This window comes from Chaetomium fimeti (assembly GCF_033439085.1).
Source record: "Chaetomium fimeti strain CBS 168.71 chromosome Unknown B0H64scaffold_2, whole genome shotgun sequence".
Taxonomy (NCBI): Eukaryota; Fungi; Ascomycota; class Sordariomycetes; order Sordariales; family Chaetomiaceae; genus Chaetomium; species Chaetomium fimeti.
In genome coordinates, this window is record NW_026944330.1 from 2564112 (window position 1) to 2581501 (window position 17390).

The 17390-nt window shown below is 57.2% G+C and overlaps 9 protein-coding genes across 9 annotated transcripts; 4 read left to right on the forward strand and 5 right to left on the reverse strand.

The window, feature by feature from the left end:
* Nucleotides 1–400: 400 nt before the first annotated feature.
* On the reverse strand, nucleotides 401–1723 carry B0H64DRAFT_86356 (uncharacterized protein). Its single transcript, XM_062808899.1, has one exon. It carries the CDS (start codon nucleotides 1614–1616, stop codon nucleotides 429–431), a length of 1188 nt encoding a protein of 395 aa, XP_062662482.1. The 5' UTR covers nucleotides 1617–1723; the 3' UTR covers nucleotides 401–428.
* Nucleotides 1724–2409: 686 nt separating this feature from the next.
* B0H64DRAFT_86359 (thioredoxin-like protein) lies at nucleotides 2410–3647 on the reverse strand. The gene is made up of 2 exons (XM_062808900.1): nucleotides 3057–3647; nucleotides 2410–2986 (listed from the first exon to the last, which is right to left on the reverse strand). Exons 1-2 carry the CDS (start codon nucleotides 3553–3555, stop codon nucleotides 2664–2666), a joined length of 822 nt encoding a protein of 273 aa, XP_062662483.1. The 5' UTR covers nucleotides 3556–3647; the 3' UTR covers nucleotides 2410–2663.
* Nucleotides 3648–4917: 1270 nt separating this feature from the next.
* On the forward strand, nucleotides 4918–6377 carry B0H64DRAFT_422587 (uncharacterized protein; the record flags this gene model as incomplete). The annotated part of the gene is made up of 2 exons (XM_062805572.1): nucleotides 4918–5760; nucleotides 5821–6377. 2 exons carry the CDS (start codon nucleotides 4918–4920, stop codon nucleotides 6016–6018), a joined length of 1041 nt encoding a protein of 346 aa, XP_062662484.1. The 3' UTR covers nucleotides 6019–6377.
* B0H64DRAFT_386743 (family 53 glycosyl hydrolase) lies at nucleotides 6368–7886 on the forward strand. Its single transcript, XM_062803166.1, has 2 exons — nucleotides 6368–7239; nucleotides 7302–7886. The coding sequence occupies exons 1-2, from the start codon at nucleotides 6638–6640 to the stop codon at nucleotides 7750–7752; spliced, it is 1053 nt and encodes a 350-aa protein (XP_062662485.1). The 5' UTR covers nucleotides 6368–6637; the 3' UTR covers nucleotides 7753–7886.
* Nucleotides 7887–8220: 334 nt separating this feature from the next.
* B0H64DRAFT_415431 (40S ribosomal protein S15) lies at nucleotides 8221–9029 on the forward strand (the record flags this gene model as incomplete). Its single annotated transcript, XM_062805102.1, has 4 exons — nucleotides 8221–8235; nucleotides 8358–8434; nucleotides 8605–8901; nucleotides 8960–9029. The coding sequence occupies 4 exons, from the start codon at nucleotides 8221–8223 to the stop codon at nucleotides 9027–9029; spliced, it is 459 nt and encodes a 152-aa protein (XP_062662486.1).
* A 168-nt stretch (nucleotides 9030–9197) lies between these two features.
* Nucleotides 9198–10713, reverse strand: B0H64DRAFT_454664 (uncharacterized protein; the record flags this gene model as incomplete). The annotated part of the gene is made up of 2 exons (XM_062807280.1): nucleotides 9198–10362; nucleotides 10678–10713. 2 exons carry the CDS (start codon nucleotides 10711–10713, stop codon nucleotides 9436–9438), a joined length of 963 nt encoding a protein of 320 aa, XP_062662487.1. The 3' UTR covers nucleotides 9198–9435.
* A 317-nt stretch (nucleotides 10714–11030) lies between these two features.
* Nucleotides 11031–11979, reverse strand: B0H64DRAFT_371383 (uncharacterized protein; the record flags this gene model as incomplete). The annotated part of the gene is made up of 3 exons (XM_062802151.1): nucleotides 11031–11187; nucleotides 11512–11753; nucleotides 11839–11979. The coding sequence occupies 3 exons, from the start codon at nucleotides 11977–11979 to the stop codon at nucleotides 11031–11033; spliced, it is 540 nt and encodes a 179-aa protein (XP_062662488.1).
* Nucleotides 11980–12353: 374 nt separating this feature from the next.
* On the forward strand, nucleotides 12354–14065 carry B0H64DRAFT_86431 (uncharacterized protein). The gene has a single exon (XM_062808902.1). The coding sequence runs from the start codon at nucleotides 12663–12665 to the stop codon at nucleotides 13977–13979; it is 1317 nt and encodes a 438-aa protein (XP_062662489.1). The 5' UTR covers nucleotides 12354–12662; the 3' UTR covers nucleotides 13980–14065.
* A 738-nt stretch (nucleotides 14066–14803) lies between these two features.
* On the reverse strand, nucleotides 14804–17039 carry B0H64DRAFT_86429 (uncharacterized protein). Its single transcript, XM_062808901.1, has 2 exons — nucleotides 15849–17039; nucleotides 14804–15798 (listed from the first exon to the last, which is right to left on the reverse strand). Exons 1-2 carry the CDS (start codon nucleotides 16925–16927, stop codon nucleotides 15015–15017), a joined length of 1863 nt encoding a protein of 620 aa, XP_062662490.1. The 5' UTR covers nucleotides 16928–17039; the 3' UTR covers nucleotides 14804–15014.
* Between the last annotated feature and the right edge of the window lie 351 nt (nucleotides 17040–17390).

The window sequence follows — 17390 nt, forward strand, 5'->3', positions numbered from 1 at the left end:
CTTCGCAGCTTATATACTTGCTTGTTTGTCCTTTGTTCAAGAGATATTGTTCCGGGGCCAGTGACACAATGGCATCGTCCCTCGACTACACTGGTAATCATCGCCACCTTTGTTGCTTAGCCACCTAGGAATTGAACAAATCCCTTGTTCTTAACCATCAATTATGTTCCAAGTTCCCCAAGCTTTCGAGAATGTGCCGCGGGCCATACGAGGATTGATGGGTAGTGCTGGCCGGAACATATGTTGAACAACGATTAAACAATGTAGGTATCACACATCACTAGCGCAGAGGTTCCGGCTGGAGACACTCCTTTCGGACTGTGGGTGTAGCAAGGCATAAATTACAAACTCCGAATCACGTCATGTTCACTGGGGATATGGGATTGCGATATGTGTTATGGTACAATGTTATTTGATGGTATTACATGCTAAGTCTCAGTATCCCATGCATCCATGGCGGTCGAGAGAAAAGCCCGGAGCTCGTCGTCAGAGTCAGGTTCGTCGCGCTCAGGCAAGACCTCGGGTTCCGCGAGCGACGGGTCCTGGGTCGCAGCCCAGTCAAACCACTCCTTCCAGGACTCCTGTGGGATCGGCGGTCGTTCTTCCAGGGTTGTGTCCCTCGTCGTAAGCCAGCGACCGATGAGCCAGTATTCCGGGATGGCCGCAACGCGCCGGCCCGCGTTAACGTCTTCGTCGGCTATGGCCTCTTCCAGCGCGTCGAGATGCTGCTGGGGAAGAGTCGGTAGCTTCTCCGCAAACGTCCTGCGCACGACGCGCGCCAGAGGCTCCAGCGCGCGGCCGGCAGGCCAGTCGGGCGCTTCCGACTTCATACCCGTATCCCATTGCATCACCTTGACAGCCCCGGCGAACCTTGCCTCCAGGAGGGCCATGGTGTGAGACTCGTCCGGAATCAGCGCGTGGTACACGCCCATGGTGCCGTTCTGGAGCAGCATCTCACCGTCGATCCCGCCGATGTAAGTCGTCTCGGTGTCATCCCCGATAAGCCCGGCCGTCTCGTCGACGAGGTCGGGAATCAGGCAGAGGAAGGCCAGATCTAGAGGGCTCAAGGCGGCGATCAGCTTCTGGCGAGCCCTGTGGATGACTCGGTCGAGCCCGCGTGCGTCGAAACCCGGATAGGGTGGTGTCGGGTCAAGCGCGAACTCGTGTCGGATCGTGGCCGCGCAGTCCAGAATGCGGTCCATGAGCTGCAGAGCCTCCTCGAAGCGAATGACGAAGAGGATTGCCAGCATCGATGTCATCTCGCACATCAAGAGGCCCGTGAGGACGGGGAAAAAGAGGATCAGGACGGTGTCTCTTTTTTTGGTGTCGAGGAGCCTTTTGAAGAAGGCATGCCGGAGTTCAAGTTCCCGGACAACCTCCAAATTTGTCGGCCCTAGAACAGAGCGCTTCTCATCGCTGGACGAAATGACGGCCCCGAGGGGCGGCCGGAGCTGTGCGGTTTTGATGATACGGCAGATTCTAGCCTTAGCAATGGACTGCTCGTGTGACTTGATGAGGTTCATGTTCGACTCCGATTTGAGCATAATATCCTGGATCACATCATAATTACATTCTTCGATCATGCCGAGGCAGAGGTCCTCCAAGGAGTCGTCCATTGTAGGTTTCGGCAGAACTGTGCAAGGCCTGCTGGGTTGCTTGTCTTGGTTTCGTGGTGGCTTTGGTAATTAGAAAGGGGAATAAGGATGTAGATGGGGGAAGGCAGAAGTAAATATATCTCCCACTGTGGACTTCCCGAGACACAAGCCAGCCATGTTTGTTCCGATACCTGCCACACAAGTGTTCGCAGCATACCACAATATTCTGCTAACAATCAACGACGACCATTGGCCCACCGGCAAAGAACAGCCGACGTTTGAACAGCTGAAGGATGCTTTGGTCGGGAAATGACTTGTTTGTTGCTGTTCGGGTAAGTACATACCGTTACTGGCAAGTCGAGCAAAGCGATAATGCACTGGCAAATTCTATGGGCTTCCCGACCATTCCTTTGAGAACACATTGAACACAGAACCCTGTGCTTGCTCCTATTATCGACCACCCGACAGCAAGCCGTATTAGCAAGCGACAAGTTGGACTTTTCCCGGGCAGGTCCCCCCATGTCAAGCTTGCGCGGGCGCCCGTGTTTAATCCAACGCATAAAGCAGGTTTGCCCAAACAAAACGAATTTTGTCGTTTGGCCCAGACACGCATACTAGTCTTGCGGCCCATACCATGTTGGCCGACACACCCGACGCTTCTATCCGTTTCTGCAATCCGACAAGTGGAGAACGGCCAAGCGCGGTGATGGCAGCTTGCTGCAACCGCCGTGGTCCGTGGAGGTGTCCACTGGCCTTCCAACTAACCATGGCTATGCGCCCTTCAAAGGATCCCACAGGAGCTCATCTCGGGTGAGAACGCCGGTTCTAGGGGACTTAGATCGTTTCGTTCATGACCAACTCCCGCGAGGGACACTCCTCTCTTTGGAGTCGCGAGTACTCTCCTTCGGGTGAGAAACGTCGGGCTGGGGCTCGCAGATGCCAAGCCCCGTGCCACGGGTGGTCGATCCCCACGTAAACACGGTGCCTTAATGTGAAGCCTGTGCGAGCAATGCGGGCGCAACCTTAATGGGGGAGGGAGGGAAAGAAGCCGAGCTAGCGCCATCAAACCTAGCTGGCCTTTTGGGCACTCTGCACAAAGCGCAGCGACACGTTAATCTTAGATTGCCCGAGCGAGGCGATCTTGTCGGCCAGAGTCTTTTCCCTGTCCATGTCGGAGATGTCATCGCCGCCGCCAATGCTCTGCCCGTAGATCATGATATTAGGCACCGTACGCCGGCCCGTCATCTCTCCTAGCTTGGCTTGAATTTTCGCCCCCAGCGGATGTTGGTCTAGCTCAACCACGAACGGTGTAGGCTCGATGATGTATTTGTCGAGGAGGACACCCTTGGCCATCTTGGAGAAAGGGCAGTATGACTTGGAAAAGATGATGACTAAGACAAGCGCAGGTCAGTAACCAAATTCGTCCGGCGCATAACTGGGGCAGCAGTGGGAATAAAGTACCTGGAGATTGCTTCAAGATGGAGTTGAGAGCCTCCTCCACTTCATGGTCCTTTTCCGTTTCCTCGGCCTTTGGCTTGTTCTTGTCGTCCGAGGCAGGCTTTTCTTGGCCACTTGCCGAGCTCCCGACGCCGACAACCTGTGCGGGCGACTCGGGCTTATTGGGCCCCTTGGCCTTTGCGTTGTCCTTCGCCTCTTGCTCAGCTTTCCGGAGACGGTCGGCCATCTGCTTGGCCTGGATACGGTCATCCTCGTCAATATCCCCATCCCCATCCACGTCGTGGTCGGCAATGACCTTCTGGCCCGAAGCACTACCCGTTCCGCCGCGGTCGCCACCGGCCGCGTGGTGTTTGTCCATGGCATTCACGGTCTTGGAGTAAAAGTCGTGTAGCGATCGCGAGCCGGGCTCGCTAGATTGGCGGGTATGTGAAAAAAATAGCAGTGTGACAATAGCGGCCAGCACCAGGTACGTGACGACGCGAAAACGCCTTTGGGACCTCATGATGGGTGATGGCTAGTGGGGTGTTGAAGCCACGGGCGTAGTAGGTATGGGAGAATAATGCGCTCGTTCGTGCTATTGTTCAGATTCGAATTCGACGTCGGGATCAGTCTGGAATCAAGGCGGGCCGTGTTGAAGTCGACATTGCAGTGCGCGCAACATCGAAGGGCGTCGGGGGAAGGAAGTAATTACTTCTGGGATGTTGTTGCCGCGCTGCTGCATCCCAAAGCGGAGAACCTCCCGCATGTAATCTTGCGGGGAGACGAGGGCACACCGTGCGATTTCTCAATTTTTATACCTCGAGAACTGGTAAATGGGCTAACTCTTGGGTTCCAAGTAACGAACTCAAATTTAATGAAGCTTTCAATTTGATAGAAATAGCTAATAATGGCCATGGGGATTAAAATAGCCCCTTTCTAGCGTTACTCTTAGGTTTGTACCATTGCTGAAGCCGTTGTTAGTTGGTAAAGGGACAGGCCTCACACTGTAGAGTCCGGTACTGTGGGTTGAGCAAGCCCAGCTGCTGCAGGGAAACTGCAGGCTGCAATTGAACTTGCAACAACACCCGCCGCCTCCTGTTGTTCTCAGCTCAGTCATCAGCCGCTTTCGGGTTCCATGTTGATTCAAGAACCCTACCTCAGGCTGATGGCCCTGAATAAGGCAAGCTACGAGACAACGACTCCAAATATTAACTGATGCAGCTAGGTCCTGCTACTTCAAACACCTTGATCTCGATCGGGTAACTCTTGAAACTTGTAATGTCGCCGGTGTTACAACCATTTGGGACACAGTTGTCACCACAGCAAAGCACCTTCAGAATTTGTCTTCACTTGAGACAAGATAAATTAATAGCATCCGTTTTGGAAAAGGGGCATTGGTTTTCCCCATTCATTTCGCATTCTGGGTTGGCATCATGAGACTGTCGCGAGCTTAATAATGAGTTCAGCTTACAAACTTAGAGTAGGCGACTCCGCCGAGGATGCAGTGTATCCACCACCACCAGCCAAGATTTATAATGCGGTCAACAATGAAAGACAGGACTAACAGTGACGCCGGGAGGCTCATAGTTGTATATAAGTTATCGCGCCTTCGAGTTGACTAGATAATGCTAACAAACACATCTCTCATCACCACCTAGCTCTTACAACTCGCGTTCACGACCCTTGAACCCCTACCCACCACCACAACTACCACACCACCACCAAAATGACATCCCCTCCCCCCCCATCCATCCCGGCAACCCACGCCGCCGTCGCCATCACCACCCCCGGCGAGCCCCTCCACCTAACCACCCTCCCCACCCTCCCCCCATCCCCCACCGAAGCCCTCATCCACGTAACCCACACCTCCTCCACCCCCCTCGACATGCACCGCGCCACCGGCGGCCTCTACCTCAACAACGCCACCACCACAACCACCACCACCACCACAACCCGCACCCCCTTCATAATGGGCTCCACCTTCGGCGGCACCGTCATCGCCCTAGGCTCCACCCCCTCCCATCTATCGATCGGCGACCGCGTGATCGGCTTCGTGCAAGACGGCGCGCCGCGCGAGGCCGGCTTCCAGGAGTACGTGACGGTGCCCACGTGGAAGGTGAGCCGCGTGCCACATGGGATGGGGCTGGAGGCGGCGGTGACGGTGCCGACGAATCTGGTGACGGCGGTGCATACTGTTGCGGCGGAGTTGGGGCTGGAGGTGCCGTGGCCGGTTGTATCGGAGGAGGAAAAAGGCGGGGTGGGGAAGAAGGGGACGGTGTTGGTGTGGGGGGCGGCGAGCAGCGTGGGGATGTACGTGCTGCAGGTGTTGAGGTTTTGGGGGTATCGCGATGTGCTGGCTGTTGCGGCGGGGAGGCATCATGCGGTGTTGGAGGGGATGGGGGCGAGGAGGTGTTTTGATTACCGCGGGGGGGATGTGGTGTGGGAGATTGAGCGGTATCTTGATCGCGAGGGGGCTGGGAGCAGGGAGGAGGGCAGGCCGAGGGTGCCGTATATTGTGGATTGCATCGGCTCGCGGGAGGGGACGCTGCGGCCGTTGACCAAGATCGCGGAGAGGGGCAGCAAGGTGGCCGTCATGTTGCCTGTGATCAACGTCCACGCGGGCGAGGGTCAGGAACCGGAACTGGAGATGGACGTGGCCAAGGCGTTGCCTGGGCAGTGGAAGGACGGCGTTGAGCTAAGGGGTGTCAGGACATTTTGCTATCATGAGGTATGTTGAGTGAGAGGATCCCAGTGCCTGCGGACGGCTAGCTAACTCGGGGTCGGATAGAACGAGTTCTTCAAGAACCACCTCCAACCAGAAATCATCCCTGCCTTGCTGGAGCAAGGGGTAGTCCAGCCAAACAAACAGCGGGTCGTGGAAGGGAAGACGATGCTCGAACGCGCACAGAAAGCGCTCGACCTGCTGAAAGACCAGGCTGTCTCAGGAGAGAAGCTTGTGTGGAGAGTGGCAGACGGAGAGATCTAATTTATTTACGAATGCTTGTAATATCACCAACAGTTAAAGACGGTAGTTGGTTACATATGTTCGTTAATGGAGTTCACATGTCTCCGGCACCTAGTTTACTCGACTGTTCCAAGTTGAAAACTTCCCGACTTGAATGAAGTTAGGTTCATGTAAGTATTGGTGCTAAGGAGGTCGCTCCTAACATGCCCCAAGCACCGGGACGTAACGTGGATACCAAACCTGGGTCTGGAGCCGGAGGTCAGTCTGTAACCGATCTGATGTTACCTCCGGAACGAGATGAGCCGAGTAGCCCGTGTGATTGGTGGTAGATTCCGTCTCCTGGAAACGCGCCATTCTGCTTCTGCTTTGCCAGCTCGATACATCCGCGAACCTTGCAATAACAGCATACTATCGGCATTTCTCAAGATTGCGTTGGATAGGTGCGGAAACATGTACAGCCAAGACCAACCATTCGGCAGCCCCCGAACGGAGACCGGTCCAAATTGGGAACCACCTTATAGTAGTCAAGGTAGTTTTGTTCTGCCATGGTCTTGTAAAGAGCTCTCGTAAGATCATCTCGGTTCCATGCTTGGTGAGCTTCGAACCTGTTGCTCGATCCGATACGCTTGCAACGGACAACATGATGCTCACGCGCTTCGCCACCGCTCTCCTTGGCCTCACCGTGGCCGATGCCGCCCTCACCTACAAAGGTGTGGACTGGTCCTCGGTCGTGGTCGAGGAACGGGCTGGTGTCTCGTACAAGAACGTCGACGGCAACGCGCAGCCGCTGGAGAAGATCTTCGCAGATAACGGCGTGAACACGGTGCGCCAGCGAGTATGGGTCAACCCGAGGGACGGCAACTACAACCTCGACTACAATATCGCGCTTGCGAAGAGGGCAAAGGCTGCTGGGTTGGGCGTGTACATCGACTTTCACTACAGCGATACCTGGGCGGATCCCGCCCACCAAACCACCCCCTCGGGATGGCCGACCGACATTGACAACCTCTCTTGGAAGTTGTACAACTACACAGTGGATGCCGCGAACCAATTCCAGGCCGCTGGCGTGCAGCCGTCCATCATGTCCATTGGAAACGAGATTACGCCTGGCCTTCTGTGGCCCACGGGCAAAACCAACAACTGGGGCAACATCGCTCGGTTGTTGCACTCGGCAGCCTGGGGTATCAAGGATTCGGCACTCGACCCAAAGCCGAAGATCATGGTTCATCTCGACAACGGATGGTGAGTGGTGCCCCTGCTATCCGGAAAACGTCCTCTAGCTGAGGCACTAATGAGACAAACAGGAACTGGGAGACCCAGAAGTGGTGGTACACGAATGCCTTGCAGCAGGGAACATTCGAGCTGTCCGACTTCGACATGATGGGCGTCTCGTTCTACCCGTTCTACTCGGAGTCGGCGAGCCTGAGCGCGCTGAAAACGAGCTTGGCCAACATGGCCCAGACATGGAACAAGGATGTGGCCGTTGTTGAGACTAACTGGCCAACATCCTGCCCCAACCCCAAGTACAGCTTCCCCTCCGACGTGAGGAACATCCCCTTCTCGGCAGCGGGACAGTCGACGTACGTCACTAACGTGGCCAATGCGGTGGCTTCGGTGAGCCGCGGGGTAGGATTGTTCTACTGGGAACCTGCATGGATTCACAATGCGAACTTGGGCTCGTCGTGTGCCGACAACACCATGTTCTCGCCGTCTGGTCAAGCCTTGTCGAGCTTGTCTGTTTTCCAGCGGATTTAGGTGCGGGCAGTGGCCTAGGTCAGCGCAATGGATGAGGAGAAGACGAATAGCCTAGAGGAGCCAATCCTGTGAACTCGAAAATATAATGCGTTCTTATAATGCATTTTATTGTATGTCGTGTCAGTCATTGAGACCCCTCTAAATGCATGTTGAATGCGCTGGGCTTGAGTGGAGCGGCAAGCGCGTGCGCATTGAGGGGCCCTTACGAAGTATCTGCTCCGTAATCGGTCAGCCACACTGAGCCACAGCGCACAGCCACTCGCACCAATCACACCACAACCGGACCCCGAGGGCACAGAACCCTACGAATTTTTGTGAGTGGAACCCCAAGCCGCCAGCGACCCAACCACGCAGCCTGGGAAACCGCCCGCAGTCAAATCCACCCCATCATCGCGACAACCAGAATTTCGCTCTTCGATACCAGGACTATCGAGCAGCGAAATCCGTGATCACCGACAAACCGCAATCATGGCCGACGAATACGTACGTCTTCCCTTCCGCCCTCTCCCCGATCTTCCGATGCATCACAATCTCGCTACGGCCCTTCCAAACCTGCGAAACCTACCAACACTGAAGGGACGTTCAGCTAATGGTGCGAATAACAGAATGCCGAGGCGGCGGCCGAGATGAAGAAGAAGAGAACCTTCCGCAAGTTCTCTTACCGTGGTGTTGACCTCGAAGCGTAGGTGCCCTCCCGCTTTTTCAACAGCACACATTATTAGCTCGATTGGGACGTGGCTTCGAAACGTGACGTGTGGCGGAATATGGAAGGAGGGAGGGGGGAGTTTTGAAAATGAGGGACGGAGGATGGCCGAATGAAGAACAAAAGCGCTGACATGACGGTCTACACAGTCTCCTCGACCTTGGCTCCGATGAGCTGCGGGACGTTGTCCACGCCCGTGCCCGGAGAAAGATCAACCGCGGTCTCAAGCGCCGCCCCATGGGCCTCATCAAGAAGCTGCGCAAGGCCAAGCAGGAGGCCAAGCCCAACGAGAAGCCCGACCTCGTCAAGACACACCTCCGTGACATGATTGTCGTCCCGGAGATGATCGGCAGCGTCATCGGCATCTACTCCGGCAAGGAGTTCAACCAGGTGGAGATCAAGCCTGAGATGGTTGGCCACTACCTTGGCGAATTCTCGATCTCATAGTGCGTCCCCTCTCCCCCCGCTCTTAGACGTGATCGCAGACGACTGACAACCCCATAGCAAGCCCGTCAAGCACGGTCGGCCAGGTATCGGTGCCACTCACTCTTCTCGTTTCATTCCTCTGAAGTAAGGGCGCTGGGATATGGGTGGTTCTTGCATTCAGTCAATCATGGATTCGGCGAAACGGGACACGGTTCTGCTCACGGGCATTGTTTGAGGTGGCAATGTCGACGCTCTATCTTGGAGGGATCACGAGATAGTACACAGAGCAATTCGAGTGCTGCATTCGGTCCAACGGCGATGACACAAAAATTACGGGATGATGTTACGCGGGAACAAGAGCTTGAGCTCGGAATGCTGCTTTGACCGGTGTGGTCATGATATACCCTTGTCCTTAGCGTCTTTTAGCAGTGCCCGAGACCAGTGTGCCCGTTGTCCTAGCTCATACGCAGCAAAGAAGAAGTTGGATTGCTCAACAACCGACCTTCCGGTCAATTGGCCGAGTGACTTAAGGGCACCATTCTTGGAACGCCGCCTTACAGGACGTTACAGATCGAACCCAGCCCACCGTCCCGGCAGGTGTCGCACTCGCAAACGAAGCCCTTCTCCCTCTTGCCGTAGTCCCACGTCAGTTCTTCCCCTTCGCGAATATCACGGCGCGCTTGCACACAGATATGGCGCGGCTTGACAAATTGCGTCAGCCCCGACGGGCCGATGCGCCAGGAGCAATTCGGGCCGGGCACGCTCTTATGCTTGTCCCTTGTCAGGGAAGAAGCAGAACAAGAACCCGAGGATGTCGGATCGGGCGTGCAGCAGTGGTTGATCAGCGAGCCGAGCAGGTAGACACAGGCGTGCCTCGTCGAAGCGGCGCCGGCCATCCCGTTCCTCCCTCCCCCTTTCCCAACAGCAGACCCCGAACCCCCGCCCGGCGGCACCTGGAAGGCGTAGTGCTTGAAGAAATCCAGACACGCCTCGCGCGCATCCGCCTCAGACACACTCCCCCCAACCCTCAACCCCGCGGTATACGCCTCATATTCCCGCTGCGTGACCTCAGCCCCCGCAAATTGCGGCCTCCCCCCACCACCAGCACCCCCATCCACAACCAAATTCATCCCCATCCCACCACCCCCCTCCAACTCCCCATTCAAAACCCCCCTCGCCACCTCCCACTCCACCATCCCCACCCCAAACCTCCCCGCCAACGCCGGAAACGCCACGGCCACCACCTCGGGACACACCCCCAACACACTCCGACAGGCCGCGAGCTGCGACGCGACCAGGGCGCGGTCGGCGGCGAACTTCTCGTTGAACAGCGCGGTCAGCAGGGGCGCCTCGTGGAAGACGAGCTCGTCGCGGGCGAGGTCGCGGGCGGCGAAGAGGCCGTAGCCGACGGCCGGGCTGACGAGGCGGATGCGCACGGCGGGGAGGGCGCGCGGGGGCGGGCGGAGGAGGTGCGTTGGGGCCTGTTGTTTTGGGGGGGTGGGGGGTTAGTTTTTGGGTTGGGTTGGGTTGGGTTGGGGAAGGGGGTGGTAGGTGTTGTAGGTAGGGAGGGAGGGAGGTGAGGGAGGAGATTGGTGAGGAAGGAGATTGGTGAGGAAGAGGGGGAGACTCGGAGGTTATGTTGGTTGGGAATGTTATGTTGTTATGTTTTGGGGGGGTGGAACGTGGGGCAACCGGGAGGTGAAGTCATAAGGCACCAATTGGGCCAACTGAATGCTGGATAAGACACAAAAAGTATTTGAACTACATGCCTTTGCCGACTTGGAGGCATCGAATACTTCAGTCTGGGTAGCTTCCCCCGGAGGGCTCGCCATGCTGGTGTCAGCTGCGCTTTCGGGTGTTGGGTCGCAGTCGCGTGGTTGGAGCTCGCATGGGCGCGGGTCACGATCGACGTGGTATTATTATAAGCAATGGGCGGCCTCTGAATGCAGCATAGCATGTATTGCCAAATAGGGGACGGGACACAAAATGCAGGATGCTCTGAAATGATGGGGTTTCAGGAAAGAGGGTTGGGTTGTGGAACTGTGGTTGCCTCGTGTCTAAGGTAGGGTACCGTATGTACAGGTAAGGCACGTGTGCCACAAGTTGTGGGTATTTTGAGACACAAGAAAAGCCTGATTGTCGTGTTTCACTACTCGGAGGCCGCCGCTGTTGCTGCTGCCGCTGCCAGCTTCTTCGCCTTGCGCGCCTCGTCGTCGTGATGCTGCTTCTGGTAGTGGGCAACGACCTTGCTGATGTTCGGGTAGTGTCCGGCCGGGACATTGAAGGGCGACCCATGTGTAAATACCCTATCACGTGGTCAGCATCGTTACATTGGTTACAGTTGTGGTTGACCACGGCCAGAACGGCTCTCTGTTAAGATCCCGGCAATCAAAATGCTTTGCGAATGCTTGGAGAGCGAGTCGCGGGAGTGTGCCCTTCGAGAAAGGCAGGTAGCCCGTGGAAACGGCCTGAAAGAGGGCCGAACGCAAGAACGCCTGCCCAGGCAAACCGGACCCAACGTAACCAGCCCAGCACTCAACGAACTCCCAATCGGAAGCACCTGCCTCAGCGAGGCACACCCCAACCATCCTGCCCCTCCAAACCCAGGGTATATAGGAATCGTTACGTACTCAGGGTATGACAGCTCGTGGTACTTGCTCCGCTCGGCGCCGTAGAGGAGGTGCTTGTCGTGGGCCGCCTGTTGGATGGCCGCCGCCATCAGGTGGTTCTTCGTCTCCCATTCGGTGCCGTAGTTTGAGATCTTCTCAATCCACTTGTGAATGGTCGAGAGCTCGCCGTTTTCGCCAGGGCGTGAGATCTGGTAGACGAAGACGGAGCCGACAAACGTGCCCATAGTGATGAAGAACGCAGGCTATTCCGCCGTTAGCTCCTAGTTCCCTGTCCGTACCCGTCCATAGCGAGCCAATGGCACCCTCCAAACTTCGTTGACGACGTACTCCGAGCGATTCCTCGACAGTGTGCGGGGCCTCGTGGTGGCCGTGGCTCGAGGCGTACGACCTGGTGCTCTGGGCTCCGGAGGGCCGAGCTGTCCGGGCCTGCCTGGCAAGCTGTGCTGCCCTCTGTCTGAGTGCCGACATGGTTGCGATTCGCGGTCGTCGCCGGGGTGGTCGACGTCAATCGATGGAGGGGTGTTGACGGTTGTCGAGGCCGACGGGTCGCCTCCTTGCGATCTTGCAGATTAGCGCTCTCCGAAGACTAAAAAATAACAGCCGGCGCGCGGAGGCTGAGGCGGAAAGTCGTCGTTATGTCGCTTCCCCACAGACGAAGCCACAGGAGGGTGTGCTGGTGAGCGACTAATTAATTGCCAATGAGCTTGTTCGTGATGCTGCCTAGGAGCTTGGCATGGTCAGCGCCGTGTGAGGTTTAGCACGTGACTTGGAGCTTGAGTGCTTGGTTTCGAGGTTTCCCAACAAGCGCGGCAGAGCGCTTACCGGCCAATCAACAAATGCCCCGTAAATTGCCTGGTTTCGCGCCTTCCTTGTTCTTAATCGAATCAGGACTCGAGAGAAGGAGGCAAAGTCGGTCTCGACAAGTCAATCTGGCCTTTCTTTCAACTTCTGTACCTGAGTCATTGTGGGGATCAGGAACTAAACTTGAAGGCAAAAGGCCATGGTGTTTTGTTAAATGCCTAGATATTTAATGGTTCTTCGAAGGAACTCATTTTAACTCGATTTCACTTACAAAGCTACTTGTATACCTTCTAAACGCATTCACCCTCTCAAGTATCTTCATTTTACACTTTCAACACAAATCCACCGGAATGGCCAAGTTCCGGCTAAAGATGCTACCCATCAACCTCGTGGCCCTCATAGGCCTCATGGCCTGGGGCACATCAGCCTCATCAGATTCCGCTGAATCCGCGCCCTCACCATCAGCGGAGGTCGAACTCATCTGCCACACCGACAACCCGGCAGAGTGCTACCCCAAGGTCTTCCAAGCAACCGACGAGTTCCAAATAGTCCACCCGGACCAGGACCTCCCAATAGGCCTCCACGTCCGGCTGAACGTGTACACAGGCGTCAAGGAGGCTAAAATCAATGTCCCCGACGAGCTCGACCCGTCACTAGAAGGCTTGCCGGTGGACTCTTCCGTGGTGGTAGTCGAGCGGGACGAGGCCGAGGAGCAGATCAAAATCCCGCCCAACGCACCCGCCTACGAGCCGGCTGGGGCCATCAAGAAGCCCAAATCCGCCGACGCGGCCGAGGGCAGCGCGTTCTACAAGTCCCTGTCCATCCTCAAGCGAGGCCTAGACACCGACGGGGCGCTGGAGATGCTCGAGGACATCTCGCACGACATCTACTACGGGCTCAAGATCGCCGAAGACTACGAAACAGTCCGCAGCCTCTTCTGCCTATCCACAGTGCTCATACAACCCTCAGACCTAGAAGAACCCCTCCTCCGCCGCGCCCGCCTCGCGACCCTCACCCTCTCCTCCACCCTCCAAAACAACCCCACGGCCCTCGCCTCCATCGAGGCGCACTGGCCCAAACTCGCCCCGTCCTTCTGCGGCGAAGACACCCGCAGACCGCCCCTCTCGCCCGGCATCTTCACCCTCTTCCGACCATTTCCCTACACCCACACCAACCCCCCGGCCCCCCTCACCAAAGCACGCATCTCCCTCCTCACGGGACTGCTCAAATCCCCTCTCTTCCGCACCGCTTTCCTCTCCCCCCTAACGGAGGGCTCAAATGGAACCGGGGCATCCCACATCCTGCGCATCCTCACCACCGCCGCCTCTAGCGACCAGGACGAAGAAGAATGGGCCCAAACCCAGCGCCGCGCCGCGGTGCTGCTGCTGGACACCTTCCTCGACAGCGACATGGGCGCGGCGCTGGGGGAGTGGCCGAGGCCGGGGCAAGCGCAGCTGGATGACGGGGAGTGCGCGGCGTTGTTTGGCGGCGGAAATGGCAGCGAGGCACAAAAGGGGCAGGGGCGGGAGGAGGAGTGCGTGGACTGGTTGGTGAGGGGGCTGAGCGAGCGGTATAAGCTGGATAAGGGGCATTGGAGTCATGAGCTGTGGCGCGGGGTGAAGGGGGCTCGGAAGGCGGCGGGGAGGGGGGAGAAGGTGGATTTGTGAGGTTAGGTTAGGAGGGGGATTGGAGATGCTTGTTTGAGTTATGTGTATGTTTTTGGGGAGAGGTGTCGTCGTATACCCTGTGATGGATTGGATAAACAAACAAACACACAAGATTAACGGTTTCATGTATTAATTAGTTCATATCATTTTTGCTACAGCTCCTGGGACCTTGGTGATGTAGTGTATGTGCACCCACGGTGTTGAAGCTCCTCTCGGCTGAGATGGTGGGCTTTGTTGAGTGGGCTACCTGGCTGAGAGGTTGTCTCGGACGCTCGCAGTTCCAGCGGCCCGTACCAAAAGGCGGTCTAAACTTCCAGACACCAACTGCCCACAGCAGCGCACAGGACATACTGCCCGGGTCCCCGATATGTGGCAGCGCGTTTCACCGCCCCGAGGAGAAAAAAGCATGCAAAACACTTGCGGGTTGGGGATCTGCCAGCGCCAGCCGTCGGGCGATCCCTTCCGCCGCGCGTCACACTTGTGTCACAACACTTGTGGCTCCAAAAGCCCCGATAACGCGCACAGCGGCACAGCAGAAGCCCGAAATCAAAAACCGACGAATGAATGCAGTTCCTATACGCTGCCCGACCGTCTCGCCCAATCTGCCCATCTAAAGCAAGAGTGCAGGGGGCGGGTATCGTGCAGCTCCGATGAGGAAGGCTCTCTAGAACCATACCAACTCCGAAGCCCTCAAGAACCCACACCGGCCATTCTAGACATCCGAGGATAAGAAAATAAAGCAGAATTCAAGCCCGTGAACCCGTAATTTGAAATCATCGTACAGCTATAGCAACCCAAGCTGCCCTCGACACTGTCGAGACAACTAGGCAAACCAAACAGAACAGCAGTCAGACCAGATGGCAGCGCATGTGTAACGTGACGAATCGGGTTGCTCCCAGCTGGGGAGACACCCACAAAATATCACATTTTCTTCCTTGGCAGCGTATTGCGGCGTACACACCGACGGCGGTGTTTCCGGAAGCTTGGACCCTGGGAGCGGCGGTTGCCGCGACCACGAGGCTTGGGTTGAGAATCCTACTCGCTCGGCCTGACACCTGTGTTCCCGAAACCGCTCATGTTCCAACCAGGGTATTTAGTCGTGTTGTTGTTGTTGCTGTCCGAAGAGGCGGGTGGCGGGATCGGAGGCAGGCCATTGCTGGATCCCCCGTTCGTGGCGGGCAGCTCAGCGTTGGCTACCGTGTCCTCCTCGGGCTGCTCGTCCGATGCGTCGGCCCCTGGCTTCTTGGGAATGACACCCCTGTCCTGAAGGTACTTGAGGGTCTCGACGATAGCGAGATCCTCCTGGTCCTTATCATTGAGGGTGATGCGCTGCTGCAGGGTGATGCGGCCACCGTTCATCTCGCGCTCCTTTAAGGCGGCTGCGCGGACGTCGGGGTCGTGGACGAAGCGGCACTTGCCCCGCTTGCCACAGGTACCCCCTGTAGAGAAATACTTGCAATGCTTGGTCGGGTCCGCCTTCCTGGGCGGCGGGGGAACGTTGCTCGGCTCTTGACGAGTCGACATGACTTCAGGCTTCTCGTCGTCCGACCTGGCGTCGCTCGAGGGAGAGCTCAAGTCGATATCCCGCATGTCGTCACCTTCGTCTTGCTGCTCGCGCTTTCGCTTGATGCTCGACTCAACCTTCTCGAGCTGCTTCCGCAGCTTCTCGGCCCTTTGCTCCAGCGCATTACCCTTTGCTTGATGGGAATCGCCGTTTTGGGCCTTGGCGGCGTTCTTCCTGGCTTCGATTCTGCTCTTGGTAGGAAACTTGGCGCGGCGCTCGGCAATCCACGCGGCAATATCAGACGAGGATTTGGGGCTATACGAAGTCAGCATCGTCTGAAGTGGCACGCTGGAAAATAAACATACTTGGGGGCGTCAGCGCCATACATCTCGTTCAGGCGCTCCTCCTCATTCTCGTCATCTTCATCCGAGTCGTCACCAGGCGTCAAGCCGAGCGTGTTGGTCTTACGCTTCTTCTTCTTACCAGCCGAGGCAGCATCAGGCTTCTGATGCTGGGTGGGGGGTGTCTGAACCGTCGACGCTTTGTTATGGTTGTGGTTGCGTCCTCGGTTCTTGTCGCCCCCGAACTGAGGGCGAGACTTGTTGTGATGGAAACCGCCGCGGCCGTGATGGCGCGAACCAGGACCGGAATGTCCATCAAATGACGGGGTAGGCACATAAGGGGCCGGGGGCGGGTAACTTTGGTAAGGGGCAGGGTAGGATGCCGGAGGAGCGGGAGGGCCGCCATAAGGGTATGGGGTGCTCACTGGAGCGGGTGTTGTTTGGGGCTGGCTGCCATCGAAACCCATGCGAATCGGAGGGCCCATCATCTGTCCCTTTGGTCCCCCCCGATCATTGTAGCCACCGCGACCGCCTCGCCCTCCGCCGCCGTATGCACCGTGGGCCGGAGGTTGTTGGGGGTGAGCTCCCCACTGCTGGGCCGGGGGGGCATTGGGTGGTCCCGGAGCCGGATAAGCTTGACCGTAGGGAGGTTGAGGAGCCGGTTGGTATGGGGGTTGACCGCCGTAAGCTGGCTGCTGCTGGTATATCTGAGGAGCATAGTTCGGGTGGTAATTCTGAGGGGGCAGAGGAGCGTGCGGTCCGCTCTGCGGGGGATGTTGTTGTCCGTGCTCGGGGTGCCATGCCTGTTGTTGAGGCTGGGGGTAGCCGGGTTGGGCAGGGGGGGCGGCGTAGGGTGCGGGATTCTGGGGTCCGTAGGCGGGTTGCTGGCCATAGCCGTAGCCTGGATGCGGTTGATGCGGTTGATGCGGTTGGTGAGGCTGGTGTGGTTGGTGTGGTTGGTGGTAGCCACCACGATCGGAGCCACCGCGACCTCTACCACTGTGACCACCTCGAGGAGGGCCGTATGAGGGATAGCCACCCGGGCCATCGCTCGGGGGCGCGGGCGGAGGAGCCGGAGGAGGTGGTCCGTAATTGTAGGACATGGCTCAGTAGTCGAGATTGTCCAGCGACGAATTCACTCTTGGAGGTCAGAATAAGAACAGGGCGAACTTCCCAAGGATAGCTTGGGTACCACCACAAGGCCCAGCTGCCGATTGCAGCCGATTGAACGCGTCTTCACTTGAATCCGAAAACCACCCAACAGCGGCGAGGAGTGGTGTAAAAGGGGGGATATTGAAAGGGCACAGTGCGGGTGTCCGCGGTTGATATGCGGTTGATATGCCGTCGACGTGCGGTTTGTCGAGATGCAGTGCTTCGAAATCGAAAGTGGGAGGGAAAATGTAGGTGGTTCGGTGTGGGTTTGCAGGAAGGAGCATGGTTGGCAACTCGAAACAGCCCGACTGGTGGTTTTCTTCGCACGGTGGTACTGCCCAAGGCGGTGTGTCGACGTTAAGTGGGGCATGACGGCAGAATTCTTGGGTCCTTCGTGTCATCGCACCAGGATGA